This window comes from Mustela putorius, unplaced genomic scaffold, assembly GCF_011764305.1.
Source record: "Mustela putorius furo isolate JIRA1106 unplaced genomic scaffold, ASM1176430v1.1 tig00000447_pilon_pilon_pilon, whole genome shotgun sequence".
Taxonomy (NCBI): Eukaryota; Metazoa; Chordata; class Mammalia; order Carnivora; family Mustelidae; genus Mustela; species Mustela putorius.
Window position 1 is genome coordinate 6,173 of NW_025421384.1, and position 16,223 is coordinate 22,395.

The window sequence follows — 16,223 nt, forward strand, 5'->3', positions numbered from 1 at the left end:
TAGAAGAAAGCCAGGGAGTCACAGGTATTTCCAGCTAGGGCCTCAGCTGAGGTCTTGTCCAACAGTAGTACCAACCAACCATGTGATATAAAAATGGGTAGCCTTCGGATGACTCAAGCCTCCAGCCTTCACACCATTCCAACTATTGCCCAGTGGAGCGAAGAAGAAATGCTCCTGCTGAGCCTTACCCACATCACACATTTGTTAGCAAAACAAGTGCTGTCATTCAAGCCACAAATTTTTGGGGTGGTTTTCAATAGGTAATGGAAACAGATTTTGGCACCAGTCTGATGTGTGAAAGAAAAGTAAATGAGTTCAAGACAAAATATTCCTGTCCAGCTGCTTTTTTCCAAGTCTAAAGAAGTCAGGGAAGATTTTAGACCAGAATTTTTCAGAGACAACATTGGAAGTGACTAAAACCAACTTCTTTATATAATCTCACGTTATCCCTCTTCATTTATTCCCTATTTGTTCTTTACTAATAAAGATTATTATTGCGTAGATTGTAATCTATTTAGGATGACATCTTTCTCCCACGTTCTTCCTGAATTATTTAAGCAATTTTGACATTGCCCAAGGTATTTATTTATTAAAGAGGGGGGGAAAACCAATCTTTCAAATAAAGTCCTAGGAGACTGAGTTTTGACATGAAAATTGCCAAGACTCAGTCAGTAGCCACACTGAGAAAAGATCCCAGGTCTTTCCTGCTGTCAACAGCATTTTAACCTTCAATGACACAGTCTCTTCGCTACAAAGATAATGTTGAGAGTCTGTAAATACCTCTTCTGGAACACTTGTGTTAAATGGGTCACGACTGGGAGATCCCGTGACTGGTGTAGATGATACACTTTTCTCCAGGTCACTAAAACCCTGCGCATCCAGCAAAGTGGAGACGGAACCAGAAGTGAGCAGACCGTCAAAGTCGCCATCTTGGTCTAGGAAAAGGAGAAGAATGGCAGCTTTTCATTTACATTTCATTTTTGTAGGAAGAATACCAACTGAATATAAAAATTTTTCCCATCCTCAAAAATCAAAAGTGAGTTTCCTTTGAAATCCTTAGAAAAATAACAAGAGGACCTCTAGGAGAAATGTTAAACTATGAGCACCTGGAGCCTGAGGGTGGTATTAATAGCTATTACCACAGACTCACAGCCTTGAAATCAGAAGTTCATTTAGTCCAACAACCTTCCCTAATTTTTGTTTCAGAATTTGGGGCTTTACAAATTTCAGTTCAGAAACAACCAAGCTGGAGAATATCAGTGGTACAACAAACTAATTCTGAACAGCAGCACAGTCACCATGAGAAACTCAATATTCATCATTCATCATTTCTGTGTCGTTATTTTTTTATTAATTTTTAATAAACTAATAATGTATTTTTATCTCCAGAGGTACAGGTCTGTGAATTGCCAGGTTTACACATTTCACAGCACTCACATCATCATTTCTGTGTTCTTAAAACAAAACAAAACAAAACAAAAACCACATACATATAAAGAAGAAAAAACAACAATAGGCAATCTTCTGATTCCTTAAGATGATCCTTCTGTGCCATTTATTTTAAAGAAGAAAGAACAGCCTTACGGACAAATGCAACCACATACCCAGGAAAGCGGCCAACTTTGAGAACTACTTCTACATCTTCAGCAATGAAAAGGATTAGCTGCTGAACAACTATGTCAGATATTCTTTTTTAAAACCAAAAAATGATGCTTAAAACACTATTCTCTGAATAGTACAAAATCCTAAACTCATTTAAAGCTGTTAACTAGACTTACCTTCTTATATTTTTATTAGGCATTTATTCTAATTTCATTAAAATGTAGGTATTATTCGCATTCTCTAAGGACTAAGTAAATACAAATACTAGTTAGAAATCACTGTTTATAAACTATTTTTAGAACAGGACATAATTTTCAATGGTGGTTAAAAACTCCCTCTTTTTAATATACAAATGTCAGTAAGTACATGATAAGATGTCCAATACTTTTCATCATGAGGGACTTGTGATGAGAATACTTAAACACTAAACCAATTAAATCAAAATCATATCAAATGTACAGGGTTGTGAAGTTTCAAATACCATACCAAGTGTTGGCAAGTGATACATTGCTGTTGGCAATGTAAAATAATACAATTAACTTTGGGAAAGAAAACAAAAAACAACCTCCTTTTTCTACACATTTTATATGCATTAAATTAGATGAAAAAAAGTACAGGAGGGGTGCCTGGGTATCTCGGTTAAGTGTCTCTCTCTCTCTCTCTCTTTTTTTTTTTAAGCTTTATTTACTTATTTGAGAGAGAGAGAGCATTGCATGCACGCACAGGCCAGGGGAGGGACAGAAGGAAAGAATCTTCAAGTAGCCTCCACCTGAGTGCAGAGCCAAGGTAAAGCCTGATCTCACGACCCAGAAGATCATGAGCTGAGCTGAAACCAAGAGTCGGACGCTTAACAAACTGAACCACCCAGGTGCTCCAAACGTCAGACTCTATCTCTGCTCAGGTCTTGACCTCCAGGTCGTGAGTTCAAGCCCTATGTTGGGCTCCATGCTGGTCATGGAGTCTATTTTAAAACAAAACCAGATTAAACAAACAACAACAACAACAAAAAACCCCACAAAACTGACAAAAATGATCATGTCAGTGCAATTATGAAGAATACCTCTTTTCTTGATTTTCTTATGTTTCATAATTATAGAAATTAATGTTTTCCTTTGATTTTTAAATATAAAAACTACAGTATTGAGATTCTATAAAATCAAATACTATTTTAAATGTTATGACTACAGGAGCGCCTGGGTGGCTCAGTGGGTTGAGCCTCTGCTTTCGGCTCAGGTCATGATCTCAGGGTCCTCTGCTCAGCAGGGAGCCTGCTTTCCCCTCTCTTTCAGCCTGCCTCTTTGCCTATTTGTGATCTTTCTCTTTGTCAAATAAATAAATAAAATCTTTAAAAAAAAATAAATGTTATGACTACGTAAAAATTAATCACTTGTTAATTTGCAATACTGTCTAAAAAGAGACACTCTCTTGAAGGCAGAGGAAATGCTGAGTGATGAGAATCGCTGTAAGAACACTGACAGAGGTTCATTTGCTTGCTCATTTGGGTATTTAAAATTTTAACATACACTAAGTCCTATGGAAAATAAGATGAAGATCCATTTTTTTCCCCCTCTCAGAAATCCTCGTCTGAAGTAGGATTTTCTTTCTTTTTGAACTCATCGAAATTGAAATTCCAAAATCTGAGTATTTCACAAGTATCTCTGAAAAAATTTATTACTCATGTTTACTTTTAGAGCAAATAACCCCACCTTGCATTGCTAATGAATGAGAAAACTTCCAAAGTTCTTAACACTTTTGTTTTAAATGACCCCCAGAGATTTTCCACATTTGAGGATGGCCAACTGAACCATGCACCTATAAAATAATACCACATCAAAAGGTATAACTATGTTATTAAGTTTTTTTTTTTTTAAAGATTTTATTTATTTATTTGTGAGAGAGAGAGAGTGAGAGCAAGTACAGGCAGACAGAGTGGAAGGCAGAGTCAGAGGGAGAAGCAGGTTCCCTGCGGAGCAAGGAGCCCGATATGGGACTCGATCCCAGGACGCTGGGATCATGACCTGAGCCGAAGGCAGCTGCTTAACCAACTGAGCCACCCAGGCGTCCCTGTTATTAAGTTTTTAATTCTAATTAACATACAGTGTAATACTAGTCTCAGGTATACAATATAGTAATACAAAACTTCCCAGCATCACCCTGTGCTCATCCCAACAAGTGCACTCCTTAATCCCCATCAAAGCATGACTATTTTTACTTAGATGTCTTATGGTTTTGGTTTTATTTTATGTTTTAACTTAACACATTCAATTTGAACACAACCCCCCTTAATCATTTCAGTGTGCCCTCACTAGGCTTCGCTACCTTGGTAAATGGAATCATCATCACCCCCCCACCCCGGTCGCTTTAGTCAAAAACATCAGTCTTTCTTGATTCTTTCCTCTTCTTCACTCTCATCTAATTCGTCACACCACTGTGTTAGTTCGAACACCAAAATGTGTTTTTTTTTTTTTTTTTTTTTTTTTTTTTTTTAATTTTTTTTTTTTTATAAACATATATTTTTATCCCCAGGGGTACAGGTCTGTGAATCACCAGGTTTACACACTTCACAGCACTCACCAAATCACATACCCTCCCCAATGTCCATAATCCCACCCCCTTCTCCCAAACCCCCTCCCCCCAGCAACCCTCAGTTTGTTGTGAGATTAAGAGTCACTTATGGTTTGTCTCCCTCCCAATCCCATCTTGTTTCATTTATTCTTCTACCCACTTAAGCCTCCATGTTGCATCACCACTTCCTCATATCAGGGAGATCATATGATAGTTGTCTTTCTCTGCTTGACTTATTTCGCTAAGCATGATACGCTCTAGTTCCATCCATGTTGTTGCAAATGGCAAGATTTCATTTCTTTTGATGGCTGCATAGTATTCCATTGTGTATATATACCACATCTTCTTGATCCATTCATCTGTTGATGGACATCTAGGTTCTTTCCATAGTTTGGCTATTGTGGACATTGCTGCTATAAACATTCGGGTGCAAGTGTCCCTTTGGATCACTACATTTGTATCTTTAGGGTAAATACCCAATAGTGCAATTGCTGGGTCATAGGGCAGTTCTATTTTCAACATTTTGAGGAACCTCCATGCTGTTTTCCAGAGTGGCTGCACCAGCTTGCATTCCCACCAACAGTGTAGGAGGGTTCCCCTTTCTCCGCATCCTCGCCAGCATCTGTCATTTCCTGACTTGTTGATTTTAGCCATTCTGACTGGTGTGAGGTGATATCTCATTGTGGTTTTGATTTGTATTTCCCTGATGCCGAGTGATATGGAGCACTTTTTCATGTGTCTGTTGGCCATCTGGATGTCTTCTTTGCAGAAATGTCTGTTCATGTCTTCTGCCCATTTCTTGATTGGATTATTTGTTCTTTGGGTGTTGAGTTTGCTAAGTTCTTTATAGATTCTGGACACTAGTCCTTTATCTGATATGTCGTTTGCAAATATCTTCTCCCATTCTGTCAGTTGTCTTTTGATTTTGTTAACTGTTTCCTTTGCTGTGCAAAAGCTTTTGATCTTGATGAAATCCCAATAGTTCATTTTTGCCCTTGCTTCCCTTGCCTTTTGCGTTGTTCCTAGGAAGATGTTGCTGCGGCAGAGGTCGAAGAGGTTGCTGCCCGTGTTCTCCTCAAGGATTTTGATGGATTCCTTTCGTACATTGAGGTCCTTCATCCATTTTGAGTCTATTTTTGTGTGTGGTGTAAGGAAATGGTCCAATTTCATTTTTCTGCATGTGGCTGTCCAATTTTCCCAGCACCATTTATTGAAAAGGCTGTCTTTTTTCCATTGGACATTCTTTCCTGCTTTGTCGAAGATTAGTTGACCATAGATTTGAGGGTCTATTTCTGGGCTCTCTATTCTGTTCCATTGATCTATGTGTCTGTTTTTGTGCCAGTACCATGCTGTCTTGATGATGACAGCTTTGTAATAGAGCCTGAAGTCCGGAATTGTGATGCCACCAACGTTGGCTTTCTTTTTCAATATCCCTTTGGCTATTCGAGGTCTTTTCTGGTTCCATATAAATTTTAGAATTATTTGTTCCATTTCTTTGAAAAAGATGGACGGTACTTTGATAGGAATTGCATTAAATGTGTAGATTGCTTTAGGTAGCATAGACATTTTCACAATATTTATTCTTCCAATCCAGGAGCATGGAACATTTTTCCATTTCTTTGTGTCTTCCTCAATTTCTTTCATGAGTACTTTATAGTTTTTTCTGAGTATAGATTCTGTGTCTCTTTGGTTAGGCATCTTATGGTATCTAGGTATCTTATGGTTTTGGATGCAATTGTAAATGGGATTGACTCCTTAATATCTCTTTCTTCTGTCTTGCTGTTGGTGTAGAGAAATGCAACTGATTTCTGTGCATTGATTTTATATCCTGACACTTTACTGAATTCCTGTATAAGTTCTAGCAGTTTTGGAGTGCAGTCTTTTGGGTTTTCCACATATAGTATCATATCATCTGCGAAGAGTGATAATTTGACTTCTTCTTTGCCGATTTGGATGCCTTTAATTTCCTTTTGTTGTCTGATTGCTGAGGCTAGGACCTCTAGTACGATGTTGAATAGCAGTGGTGATAATGGACATCCCTGCCGTGTTCCTGACCTTAGCGGAAAAGCTTTCAGTTTTTCTCCATTGAGAATGATATTTGCGGTGGGTTTTTCATAGATGGCTTTGATGATATTGAGGTATGTGCCCTCTATCCCTACACTTTGAAGAGTTTTGATCAGGAAGGGATGTTGTACTTTGTCAAATGCTTTTTCAGCATCTATTGAGAGTATCATATGGTTCTTGTTCTTACTTTTATTGATGTGTTGTATCACATTGACTGATTTGCGGATGTTGAACCAACCTTGCAGCCCTGGAATAAATCCCACTTGGTCGTGGTGAATAATCTTTTTAATGTACTGTTGAATCCTATTGGCTAGTATTTTGTTGAGTATTTTCGCATCTGTGTTCATCAAGGATATCGGTCTATAGCTCTCTTTTTTGGTGGGATCCTTGTCTGGTTTTGGGATCAAGGTGATGCTGGCCTCATAAAATGAGTTTGGAAGTTTTCCTTCCATTTCTATTTTTTGGAACAGTTTCAGGAGAATAGGAATTAGTTCTTCTTTAAATGTTTGGTAGAATTCCCCCGGGAAGCCGTCTGGCCCTGGGCTTTTGTTTGTTTGGAGATTTTTAATGACTGTTTCAATCTCCTTACTGGTTATGGGTCTGTTCAGGCTTTCTATTTCTTCCTGGTTCAGTTGTGGTAGTTTTTATATGTTTCTAGGAATGCATCCATTTCTTCCAGATTGTCAAATTTATTGCCGTAGAGTTGCTCATAGTATGTTCTTATAATAGTTTGTATTTCTTTGGTGTTAGTTGTGATCTCTCCTCTTTCATTCATGATTTTATTTATTTGGGTCCTTTCTCTTTTCTTTTTGATAAGTCGGGCCAGGGGTTTATCAATTTTATTAATTCTTTCAAAGAACCAGCTCCTAGTTTCGTTGATTTGTTCTATTGTTTTTTTGGTTTCTATTTCATTGATTTCTGCTCTGATCTTTATGATTTCTCTCTCTCCTGCTGGGCTTAGGGTTTTTTTCTTGTTCTTTCTCCAGCTCCTTTAGGTGTAGGGTTAGGTTGTGTACCTGAGACCTTTCTTGTTTCTTGAGAAAGGCTTGTACCGCTATATATTTTCCTCTCAGGACTGCCTTTGTTGTGTCCCACAGATTTTGAACCGTTGTGTTTTCATTATCATTAGTTTCCATGATTTTTTTCAATTCTTCTTTAATTTCCCGGTTGACCCATTCATTCTTTAGAAGGATACTGTTTAGTCTCCATGTATTTGGGTTCTTTCCAAACTTCCTTTTGTGGTTGAGTTCTAGCTTTAGAGCATTGTGGTCTGAAAATATGCAGGGAATGATCCCAATCTTTTGATACCGGTTGAGTCCTGATTTAGGACCGAGGATGTGATCTATTCTGGAGAATGTTCCATGTGCACTAGAGAAGAATGTGTATTCTGTTGCTTTGGGATGAAATATTCTGAATATATCTGTGATGTCCATCTGGTCCAGTGTGTCATTTAAGGCCTTTATATCCTTGCTGATCTTTTGCTTGGATGACCTGTCCATTTCAGTGAGGGGAGTGTTAAAGTCCCCTACTATCATTGTATTATTGTTGATGTGTTTCTTTGATTTTGTTATTAATTGGTTTATATAGTTGGCTGCTCCCACATTGGGGGCATAGATATTTAAAATTGTTAAATCTTCTTGTTGGACAGACCCTTTGAGTATGATATAGTGTCCTTCCTCATCTCTTATTATAGTCTTTGGCTTAAAATCTAATTGATCTGATATAAGGATTGCCACTCCTGCTTTCTTCTGATGTCCATTAGCATGGTAAATTCTTTTCCACCCCCTCACTTTAAATCTGGAGGTGTCTTCGGGCTTAAAATGTGTTTCTTGGAGGCAACATATAGATGGGTTTTGTTTTTTTATCCATTCTGATACCCTGTGTCTTTTGACAGGGGCATTTAGCCCATTCACATTCAGGGTAACTATTGCGAGATATGAATTTAGTGCCATTGTATTGCCTGTAAGGTGACTGTTACTGTATATGGTCTCTGTTCCTTTCTGATCTACCACTTGTAGGCTCTCTCTTTGCTTAGAGGACCCCTTTCAAGATTTCCTGTAGAGCTGGTTTGGTATTTGCAAATTCTTTCAGTTGTTGTTTGTCCTGGAAGCTTTTAATCTCTCCTTCTATTTTCAATGATAGCCTAGCTGGATATAGTATTCTTGGCTGCATGTTTTTCTCGTTTAGTGCTCTGAAAATATCATGCCAGCTCTTTCTGGCCTGCCAGGTCTCTGTGGATAAGTCAGCTGCCAATCTAATATTTTTACCATTGTATGTTTACAGACTTCTTTTCCCGGGCTGCTTTCAGGATTTTCTCTTTGTCATTGAGACTTGTAAAATTTTACTATTAGGTGACGGGGTGTGGGCCTATTCTTATTGATTTTGAGGGGCATTCTCTGAACCTCCTGAATTTTGATGCTCGTTCCCTTTGCCATATTGGGGAAATTCTCCCCAATAATTCTCTCCAGTATACCTTCTGCTCCCCTCTCACTTTCTTCTTCTTCTGGAATCCCAATTATTCTAATGTTGTTTCGTCTTATGGTGTCACTTATCTCTCGAATTCTCCCCTCGTGGTCCAGTAGCTGTTTGTCCCTCTTTTGATCAGCTTCTTTATTCTCTGTCATTTGGTCTTCTATATCACTAATTCTTTCTTCTGCCTCATTTATCCTAGCAGTGAGAGCCTCCATTTTTGATTGCACCTCATTAATAGCTTTTTTGATTTCAACTTGGTTAGATTTTAGTTCTTTTATTTCTCCAGAAAGGGCTTTTATATCTCTCGAGAGGGTTTCTCTAATATCTTCCATGCCTTTTTCGAGCCCGGCTAGAACCTTGAGAATTGTCATTCTGAACTCTAGATCTGACATATTACCGATGTCTGTATTGATTAGGTCCCTAGCCTTCGGTACTGCCTCTTGTTCTTTTTTTTGTGTTGAATTTTTACGTCTTGTCATTTTGTCCAGATAAGAGTAAATGAAGGGGCAAGTAAAATACTAAAAGGGTGGCAACAACCCCAGGAAAATATGCTTTAACCAAATTAGAAGAGATCCAAAATCGTGAGTGGGGAGAAAGGGGATAAAAAGAGGTTCAAAAAGGAAGAGAGAAAAAAAAAAAAAAAAAAAAAAAAAAAGAAAATAAAAGAAAAGAATTTTAAAAAAAAAAAAACACCTAAGAAAAATGTAAAAAAAAAAAAAAATATATATATATATATTAGATAAACTAGTAAAAAATCGTTAAAAAAGAAAAAGGTAACAGTTAAAAAAAAAAAAAATTTTACCCGAAGGCGAGAAAAAAAAAAAAAAAAAAAAAAAAAAAAGAAAAAGAAAAAAAAAAATTAAATTAACTGCAAGACTAAAAAAAATCACAGGAAAAAAGCCATGAGTTCCGTGCTTGGCTTTCTCCTCCTCTGGAATTCTGCTGCTCTCCTTGGTATTAAAACCGCACTCCTTGGTAGGTGAACTTGGTCTCGGCTGGATTTCTTGTTGATCTTCTGGGGGAGGGGCCTGTTGTAGTGATTCTCAAGTGTCTTTGCCCCAGGCGGAATTACACTGCCCTTACCCGGGGCCGGGGTGAGTAATCCGCTCGGGTTTGCTTTCAGGAGCTTTTGTTCCCTGAGCGCTTTCCGTAGAGTTCCAGAGGACGGGAATACAAATGGCGGCCTCCTGGTCTCCGGCCCGGAGGAGCCGAGAGCCCAGGGCCCCACTCCTCAGTGCGCCCTCAGAGAACAGTGCCCAGTTACTCCCGTCTGCCTGACCTCCGGCCGCGCTCCGAGCTCACCGAGCCTGCGACCGGTTCAAGGTAACACCGAGCTGCGAGCTTACTGTCGGCTCTGTCTCTGTAGCCGGCTTTCCCGTTCCAATACCCGCAAGCTCTGCGACACTCAGACACCCCCGATCCTTCTGTGACCCTGCGGGACCTGAGGCCACGCTGACCCCGCGTGGGCTTCGCCCCGGTTTAGCCTCTGGAGCGATGTCCCTCAGCGGAACAGACTTTTAAAAGTCCCGATTTTGTGCGCGGTTGCTCCGCCGCTTGCCGGGAGCCGGCCCCTCCCCCCGGGGTCTATCTTCCCGTCGCTTTGGATTCACTTCTCCGCCGGTCCTACCTTTCAGAAAGTGGTTGATTTTCTGTTTCCAGAATTGCTGTTCTTCTTCTCTTCGATCTGCCGATGGATTTTCAGGTGTTTGCAATCTTTAGATAAGCTATCTAGCTGATCTCCGGCTAGCTGAAGCAGTCTCAGCTTGCTACTTCTCCGCCATCTTGACTCCTCCCAAAATGTGTTTCTAATCAGTACCATTATTAACATTCCATTTGGAATCCTGCAAGAGCCTCTTGACTGGCTTCTCTTCTTCTGATACTGCTCCCTCCTCCCAATATGGTCCATTTGTTACGAAAATGCCGCAAACTTGTAAAAACCCTTCAGTGGATCCCTCTGGGCTCACAGAGCTGAATGCCTCACATTGCCTGACCTGGCCAACGCTAACTTCTATCCGCTCGGCTCATCTCCTCTCATTCTCCCCCTGATCACTTCCTTCCAGTCAGTCACAACGGTCTTTTTACTACTTAAATACACCGAGCCCATTTTCCCCATAGGCTCTTTTAATAAATGAATGAATGAATGAATGAATAAAATTTACTTATTAATTTTTGAGAGAGAGAGAGAAAGCATAAGCAGGAGGGAAGGGTAGAGGGAGAAGCAGACTGTTTGCTGATCTGGGAGGCCAATGCAGGACTCGATCCCAGGACCCTGGGATCATGACCTGAGCTGAAGGCAGATGCTTAACCCACTGAGCCACCCAGATGCCCCTCCCCACAGGCTCTAGAACACACTGTTCTGTCTAGAATGCTATCTGATGAACTCCACACAGAGGTTCTCCTTGACCAACCAGTCCACAGTATTCTCTTTGGCCTACTCACCAAGAAAGTGTGTGATATTGTTTCCTAATGATATTGTTGAATAAATGAATAAACAAACTATTTTGGAATAATGGATATTCCAGGAAAATGAAAACAAATGTTAAAGTTCATAGCCACTTAAAATCAAGTAAAGTAGAAAAACCTATAGAGCTACAGTACCTTTTTTACCTTGGGTCAGTATCACTGTATCTTGCATCTTCTTGTACCTATTCAGGCACTGTCGAAGATCTTCTATTTTCCGATCCTATTCATAAAATAAATTGTCATCTTTAAACTATGACTTTAAACAGTAAAAGTAATTGCAACACAAAGAATAGGGAGACATGAATTATTTACATTATTCAAGGAATATTTCTAAACTTTAGTCAAACCGGTAATATCTACATTTTACCAGTTTTCCTACGTACATCAGAGATAGAGAAAAAGTACCTCTAAATTTAGAGATCCTATCCTTCAGCTGCCATCTTTAAAAACAAAAACAAAACAAGGTAATAAGATACAAAACAAAAACAAAACAAGAAAAAAATCAACTTTAATTATTCTCCTCTCCAACTTATGGGCAGGTCTTGAAAGAAAGATCTACTACACCTGTTGTCTTTACCTGCTGTCATCAATCATAATCTGGCCTTTCTCTGCTCAAAACACTCAGCCAAAGTTGTACCAATTAGTCATCAGAGTCATCAGAGACTTCATATTTACTAAAAATAAGAGAACTTTTCATCCTTTTTCTAATTTGACCTCTGATACTTGACTGACCCCACTCTTTCCTCCTTTTTCCTTCACTTTTCTTTCCACTCTTTCTTTTCTTCTATTTTGATTTCTTAATTCCTTGACCAGATAGATATTCTACTTCCACTATCTACCCAGCCCAGTCTATAAAATGTTAGTGCTTTAATATTTTGTCCTTTACCCCCACTCTGGTGGATCCTAAAAAAATGGGCTCCCTAGCTCTTCTCTCACTGGTTTTGGGCCTGGCCATGTGACTTGCTTTGGTCAAAGAGATATCAACAAATGTGGTTAGGGTTTGCCCTCTCTCTCTGCTCCAGGGAACCTTCACTATGTGAAGAAGCACAGGCTAGTCTAATGGAAGACGAGATATCATTTGGAAAAGAGACATCCCAGATGGGCCCAATCTACGCAAGGATGTTAATCACTAGACATGTGAGTCACACCAGCCTAGACCATCCAGCCCCATCCCACCCACTAGCTAACTGCAGAGATCAACAAAGCCAGCCCAGACCAGGAGAACCCCCTAATCAACCATCAGAAGTATGAGAAATAATAAATGTGATTTGTCATGGAGCAAAAGCTAATTTACATATCAACTATAGCTTAGTCTCCGAAAATCTATAATTCTGTATTTTTCCTAAAATGGACTGGGTTCATTCCCTACCCCATCTATAATTATACATTAGCCCCCAAATTTAGACTCATTTTCCAACTTTCTATGAGAGATCTCCTTTTAAAAGTCCCATGAACACATCGAAGTGAATGTTTCTAAAATTAAGCTCATTATTTGCCCCTGGTACTTGAGCTTAGATTCCCTTAACTCTTTGAGGGCACTATCATTCACCTCATTACTCAAACTAGAAACTTGTTCTCAAATCCCCCCCAAAAAAATTACTTCAAAGACTTTTACTTACTCGAGACAAAAAGAGGGTGAGAGTGAGAGAAGAAGCAGCAGGAGGAAGGGGCAGAGGGAGAGGGAGAAGCAGGCTCCCACAGGGAACCTGATGTGGAGCTCAATCCCAGGACCCTGTGGTCGTTAACCTGACCGAAGGTAGGGGCTTAACCAACTGAGCCACCCAGGAGCCCTCAAATCCAAAATAAGGTTTTCAAAAACCCTGTCAACCTGTGTAAATGTCAGCTTCATATACCCCTCTACCTTATCTCATTCTGAATTTTCCCAACATGCACTAGGCTGTGTCAAGTCTGGGCTTTTGAGACATGTTTAGTTCATAGATACTCTCCTTAGCAGCTTTCGTTTTCCTGATAAACAACTCTTGCCTTTCCTCAGATTTTGCTCAAATGCAACCTCTTTGAAGCCTTCTGGAACTACTAAAAACTTATGTCAGCGTTGGTGCTCCTAAAGCAGTTTGAATGTCTAGTAAGCCCTCAGTCAACACTGGGGGATCTGTTTGTTATTGATGCTTTTTGAGAGAGAGAAATTAAGACTAAATGAATTTGTGATTACTTTTTTAAAAGTAAAAGCTATGGGGGCACCAAGGGGACTCAGTCAGTTATGCGTCTACCTTTGGCTCAGGTAGTGATCCCAGAGTCCTGGGATCAAGCCCCATATCAAGCTCCCTGTTCGCTGTTTTTCTCTCAAATAAATAAAATCTTAAAAAAAAAAAAATAAAGTAAAAACTACATGGGCCCCTTGCTAATGACTTTCCTTTTTATTCCACAGTGGTAAAGACTAGCAAAAAGAAACCTAAATATAGGTGGGTGGAGAGGGCAATGAGTTTATTTCCTAATAAAGAGCAAATAAAGAGAATGAACGGCAAAAATATAGAGTAAAACAGAGAACACAAGAATTAGAGAAAGAAACAAGATGAGACAAAAAGATCAAGGCAAAGTTCTTTGGCAGTTGCTTGTTTTTTTACTTCCTTGAAATGACTCTTTTCTTGGGAAAATGCCTCCTCGTTCTATTCATTGAGTAACATGAGGTGTAAGAGTACTGATGATGCGAGCTGAACCGGACTGTTGCTGTCCGCTGGGTATATGGCTGATCAGGTAGGCCATGAAAAAACACCTTGCTTTAGAGGACACTGTTTCCCTGCTCTCATCAGAATGAAATCAGTGAAGCAACAGGAAAGAAGACTCTGGAGTCCCTGGCATTTGGCCAACAAAGCTAAAAGACAGCCTAGGGCCATATTTTATTTCATGGTACTGATGCCTCTGTTCCCGTATCTCACCTCTCAGGAGAACAGAGACAATCCCTCATGTGAAAGAATCCAGGAGTGTGAAGAAAATGATATGAAGAAGAAAATTAACCTCATTGGGAAGCTAACAGTTGTCAGGGACCACCCCTTTCAGAGTTCATGCGAGCCCAGAAAGGATGCACTATGGACTGTATCCTTTCTCTCATTTCCCACCTGAATATAAAGAAATGATCTGAGGGCTTGAACATTTTTCCAGATTCACAGGGAGGTGGGAGAGGGAGATCTCAGTGGACCCAGTGCTGCCGGTCACCACTCTACCCCACACAGTCACAATGACAACTGCCATCACCGAGAGCAGGCACATGAAGGTAGAAAGGCAGAACGGCTGTCCCTCAACGTTAGTAGTGTGTAGGGTTCTTCCAACCTGGTATATCTCAAGAAAACCCATGGAATGATCAAAATGGTGGTACACTCCCACATAAATATTTTAATTTCATCTAGATACCTTTTCTTCATTTGCTGCCATCAAAGATTCCATAGCCTTTTTCATTTTTTGCACTTCAATATCTGAAAATATCACAAGAACATGTCAGAAGTCAGTTTTGTTAAGGTGTGTGACAATAACAAGGGGCTGACTCTTCAGACTGAAGTGTTTTAATGAAATGTTTACCGTCCATATCCTCTTTTGGGGAAAATCTGAAAAATGAACACCTTCCATGTCGCCTGAATAGTTATCACTCCAGAAAGCAAACAATATGGGTCAGAGCTAACTACCCTCTCTCGAAGCAATAACAAAATCCTCACGAGAACACGGAAGGTGAAATTTCAGTGCTACAACCATGAAAACACAGCTTTTCAATTAAAAAAAAAAAAAGAAACAAGAAACCTAGAAAGCAGTGGGCGAAAGCGATGGACGGTGTACACAATGACATAAGCAGAGGACAGGATACTCAGTTTTAACCAAGATGGAGGCATGAATGGCAAGAGCCTGATGGAATGTGGCATCTATAGCAGTCATGCTATGAAGTTGGTTGTAGGTTCCATACAGAAGGATAAGTACTTTGCTTCATCTATAAACATCATTTCTGACACTATTTTAAAAGGTAAATGTGATTTTCCTTAAAATTTGACAAATACAAAAGCACATTACTTTAATAATAAAAGAACCAATATTTTAAGATGAAATGTCAACCTAAAACGAAATCACAAATTTAAAAAATTCAAACAGAAAAAAAAATTGAGCTAAGGTTACCTGCTTCTTCTGAAAAAACAAACACAAACAAACTACTACTTAAGGTAAGTTTTAAAATGCATCATTCATCACTGATACAACACTTTCAATATGAAGGTATATTCTGTAGAAATTGCCTTTTTTTTTTTTTTTGATGCCCAATTCTCTGGGTGTAAGAATTCAACATCTGGAGGAAAGAGTCTATTAATTAATGATTTATCTCGATGATGCATTAGATAATCTGGGTTCTGTTAATCAGCCTGGGTACAATCTCTTGTCTAACACCAACAGGGTATGTTTAGTTCCTAATGTAGATCTCAGGGAAGAAGTGGGCTACAAAACCTTGAAAAGTAATTTTCTCCTCTGATATTCTGTCTCCCAAACAAACAAAAAAAATTCTTCCTCCCCTCTGTTACTCTGGGTGTTCTGCTATACCCTGTGGAGCAAAAGGGCTGAATCGGGGGGGGAGGGGAAATCAGCAAAATGACCTTTAACTCCTTGTTTTTACTGTTTGTTTATATACGCTCTATTTTGTGCACTCTGAAGAAATGGAGAGCTTATCGATGAAGCAACTTCACATCTTTGGTGAGATAAATGTTTTTAAAACACATGCAAAGAACAGTCCCAGTAGTACTTTTGGTGAATTTAAAGGCTGATGGAAAGACACCAAAAACCTTACTTTTGTCTTTGAGCTTCTTTTTAAAATTTTCATCTGTGCAGGAAAACCCATCGAATTGGAAGTTAGTATATACATTACAACAATAAATATTTTAAAAGTACTATTATTTAGTCTTTTGCCTAAGATAAAGAAGCTAACCCTATAAAAACTGAATATTAAACACTATTTTGTGGCTTTAGGAATGGTACTGCAATGCATGATGCTCTGTGTAAGGTTAGAAAGAGAATATAATTCATCCAAAGACCTAGATTTGAGTTCCTACCTCTGTCACTTCTTCTCTGTGAAC

At 39.2% G+C, this 16,223-nt stretch overlaps 1 protein-coding gene across 7 annotated transcripts in view; it reads right to left on the reverse strand.

Annotated features, from left to right (window-relative positions):
* Nucleotides 1-612: 612 nt before the first annotated feature.
* The window catches only part of LOC123392096 (liprin-beta-1-like), a 67,804-nt gene continuing 52,193 nt past the window's right edge, over nt 613-16,223 (reverse strand). For 2 of the 7 annotated variants that reach the window (XM_045079951.1, XM_045079948.1), the window contains 4 exons: nt 15,938-15,970; nt 14,533-14,594; nt 11,302-11,386; nt 613-935 (listed from right to left, as the gene is read on the reverse strand). In XM_045079951.1, coding sequence (XP_044935886.1) covers nt 628-935; nt 11,302-11,386; nt 14,533-14,594; nt 15,938-15,970 — 488 coding nt within the window. In that variant the 3' untranslated portion in view covers nt 613-627. Of the gene's footprint in view, nt 936-11,301; nt 11,387-11,571; nt 11,607-14,532; nt 14,595-15,937; nt 15,971-16,223 lie in introns of those variants that run through there. The other 5 variants (XM_045079952.1, XM_045079950.1, XM_045079949.1 and 2 more) reach the window with 4 other exon arrangements.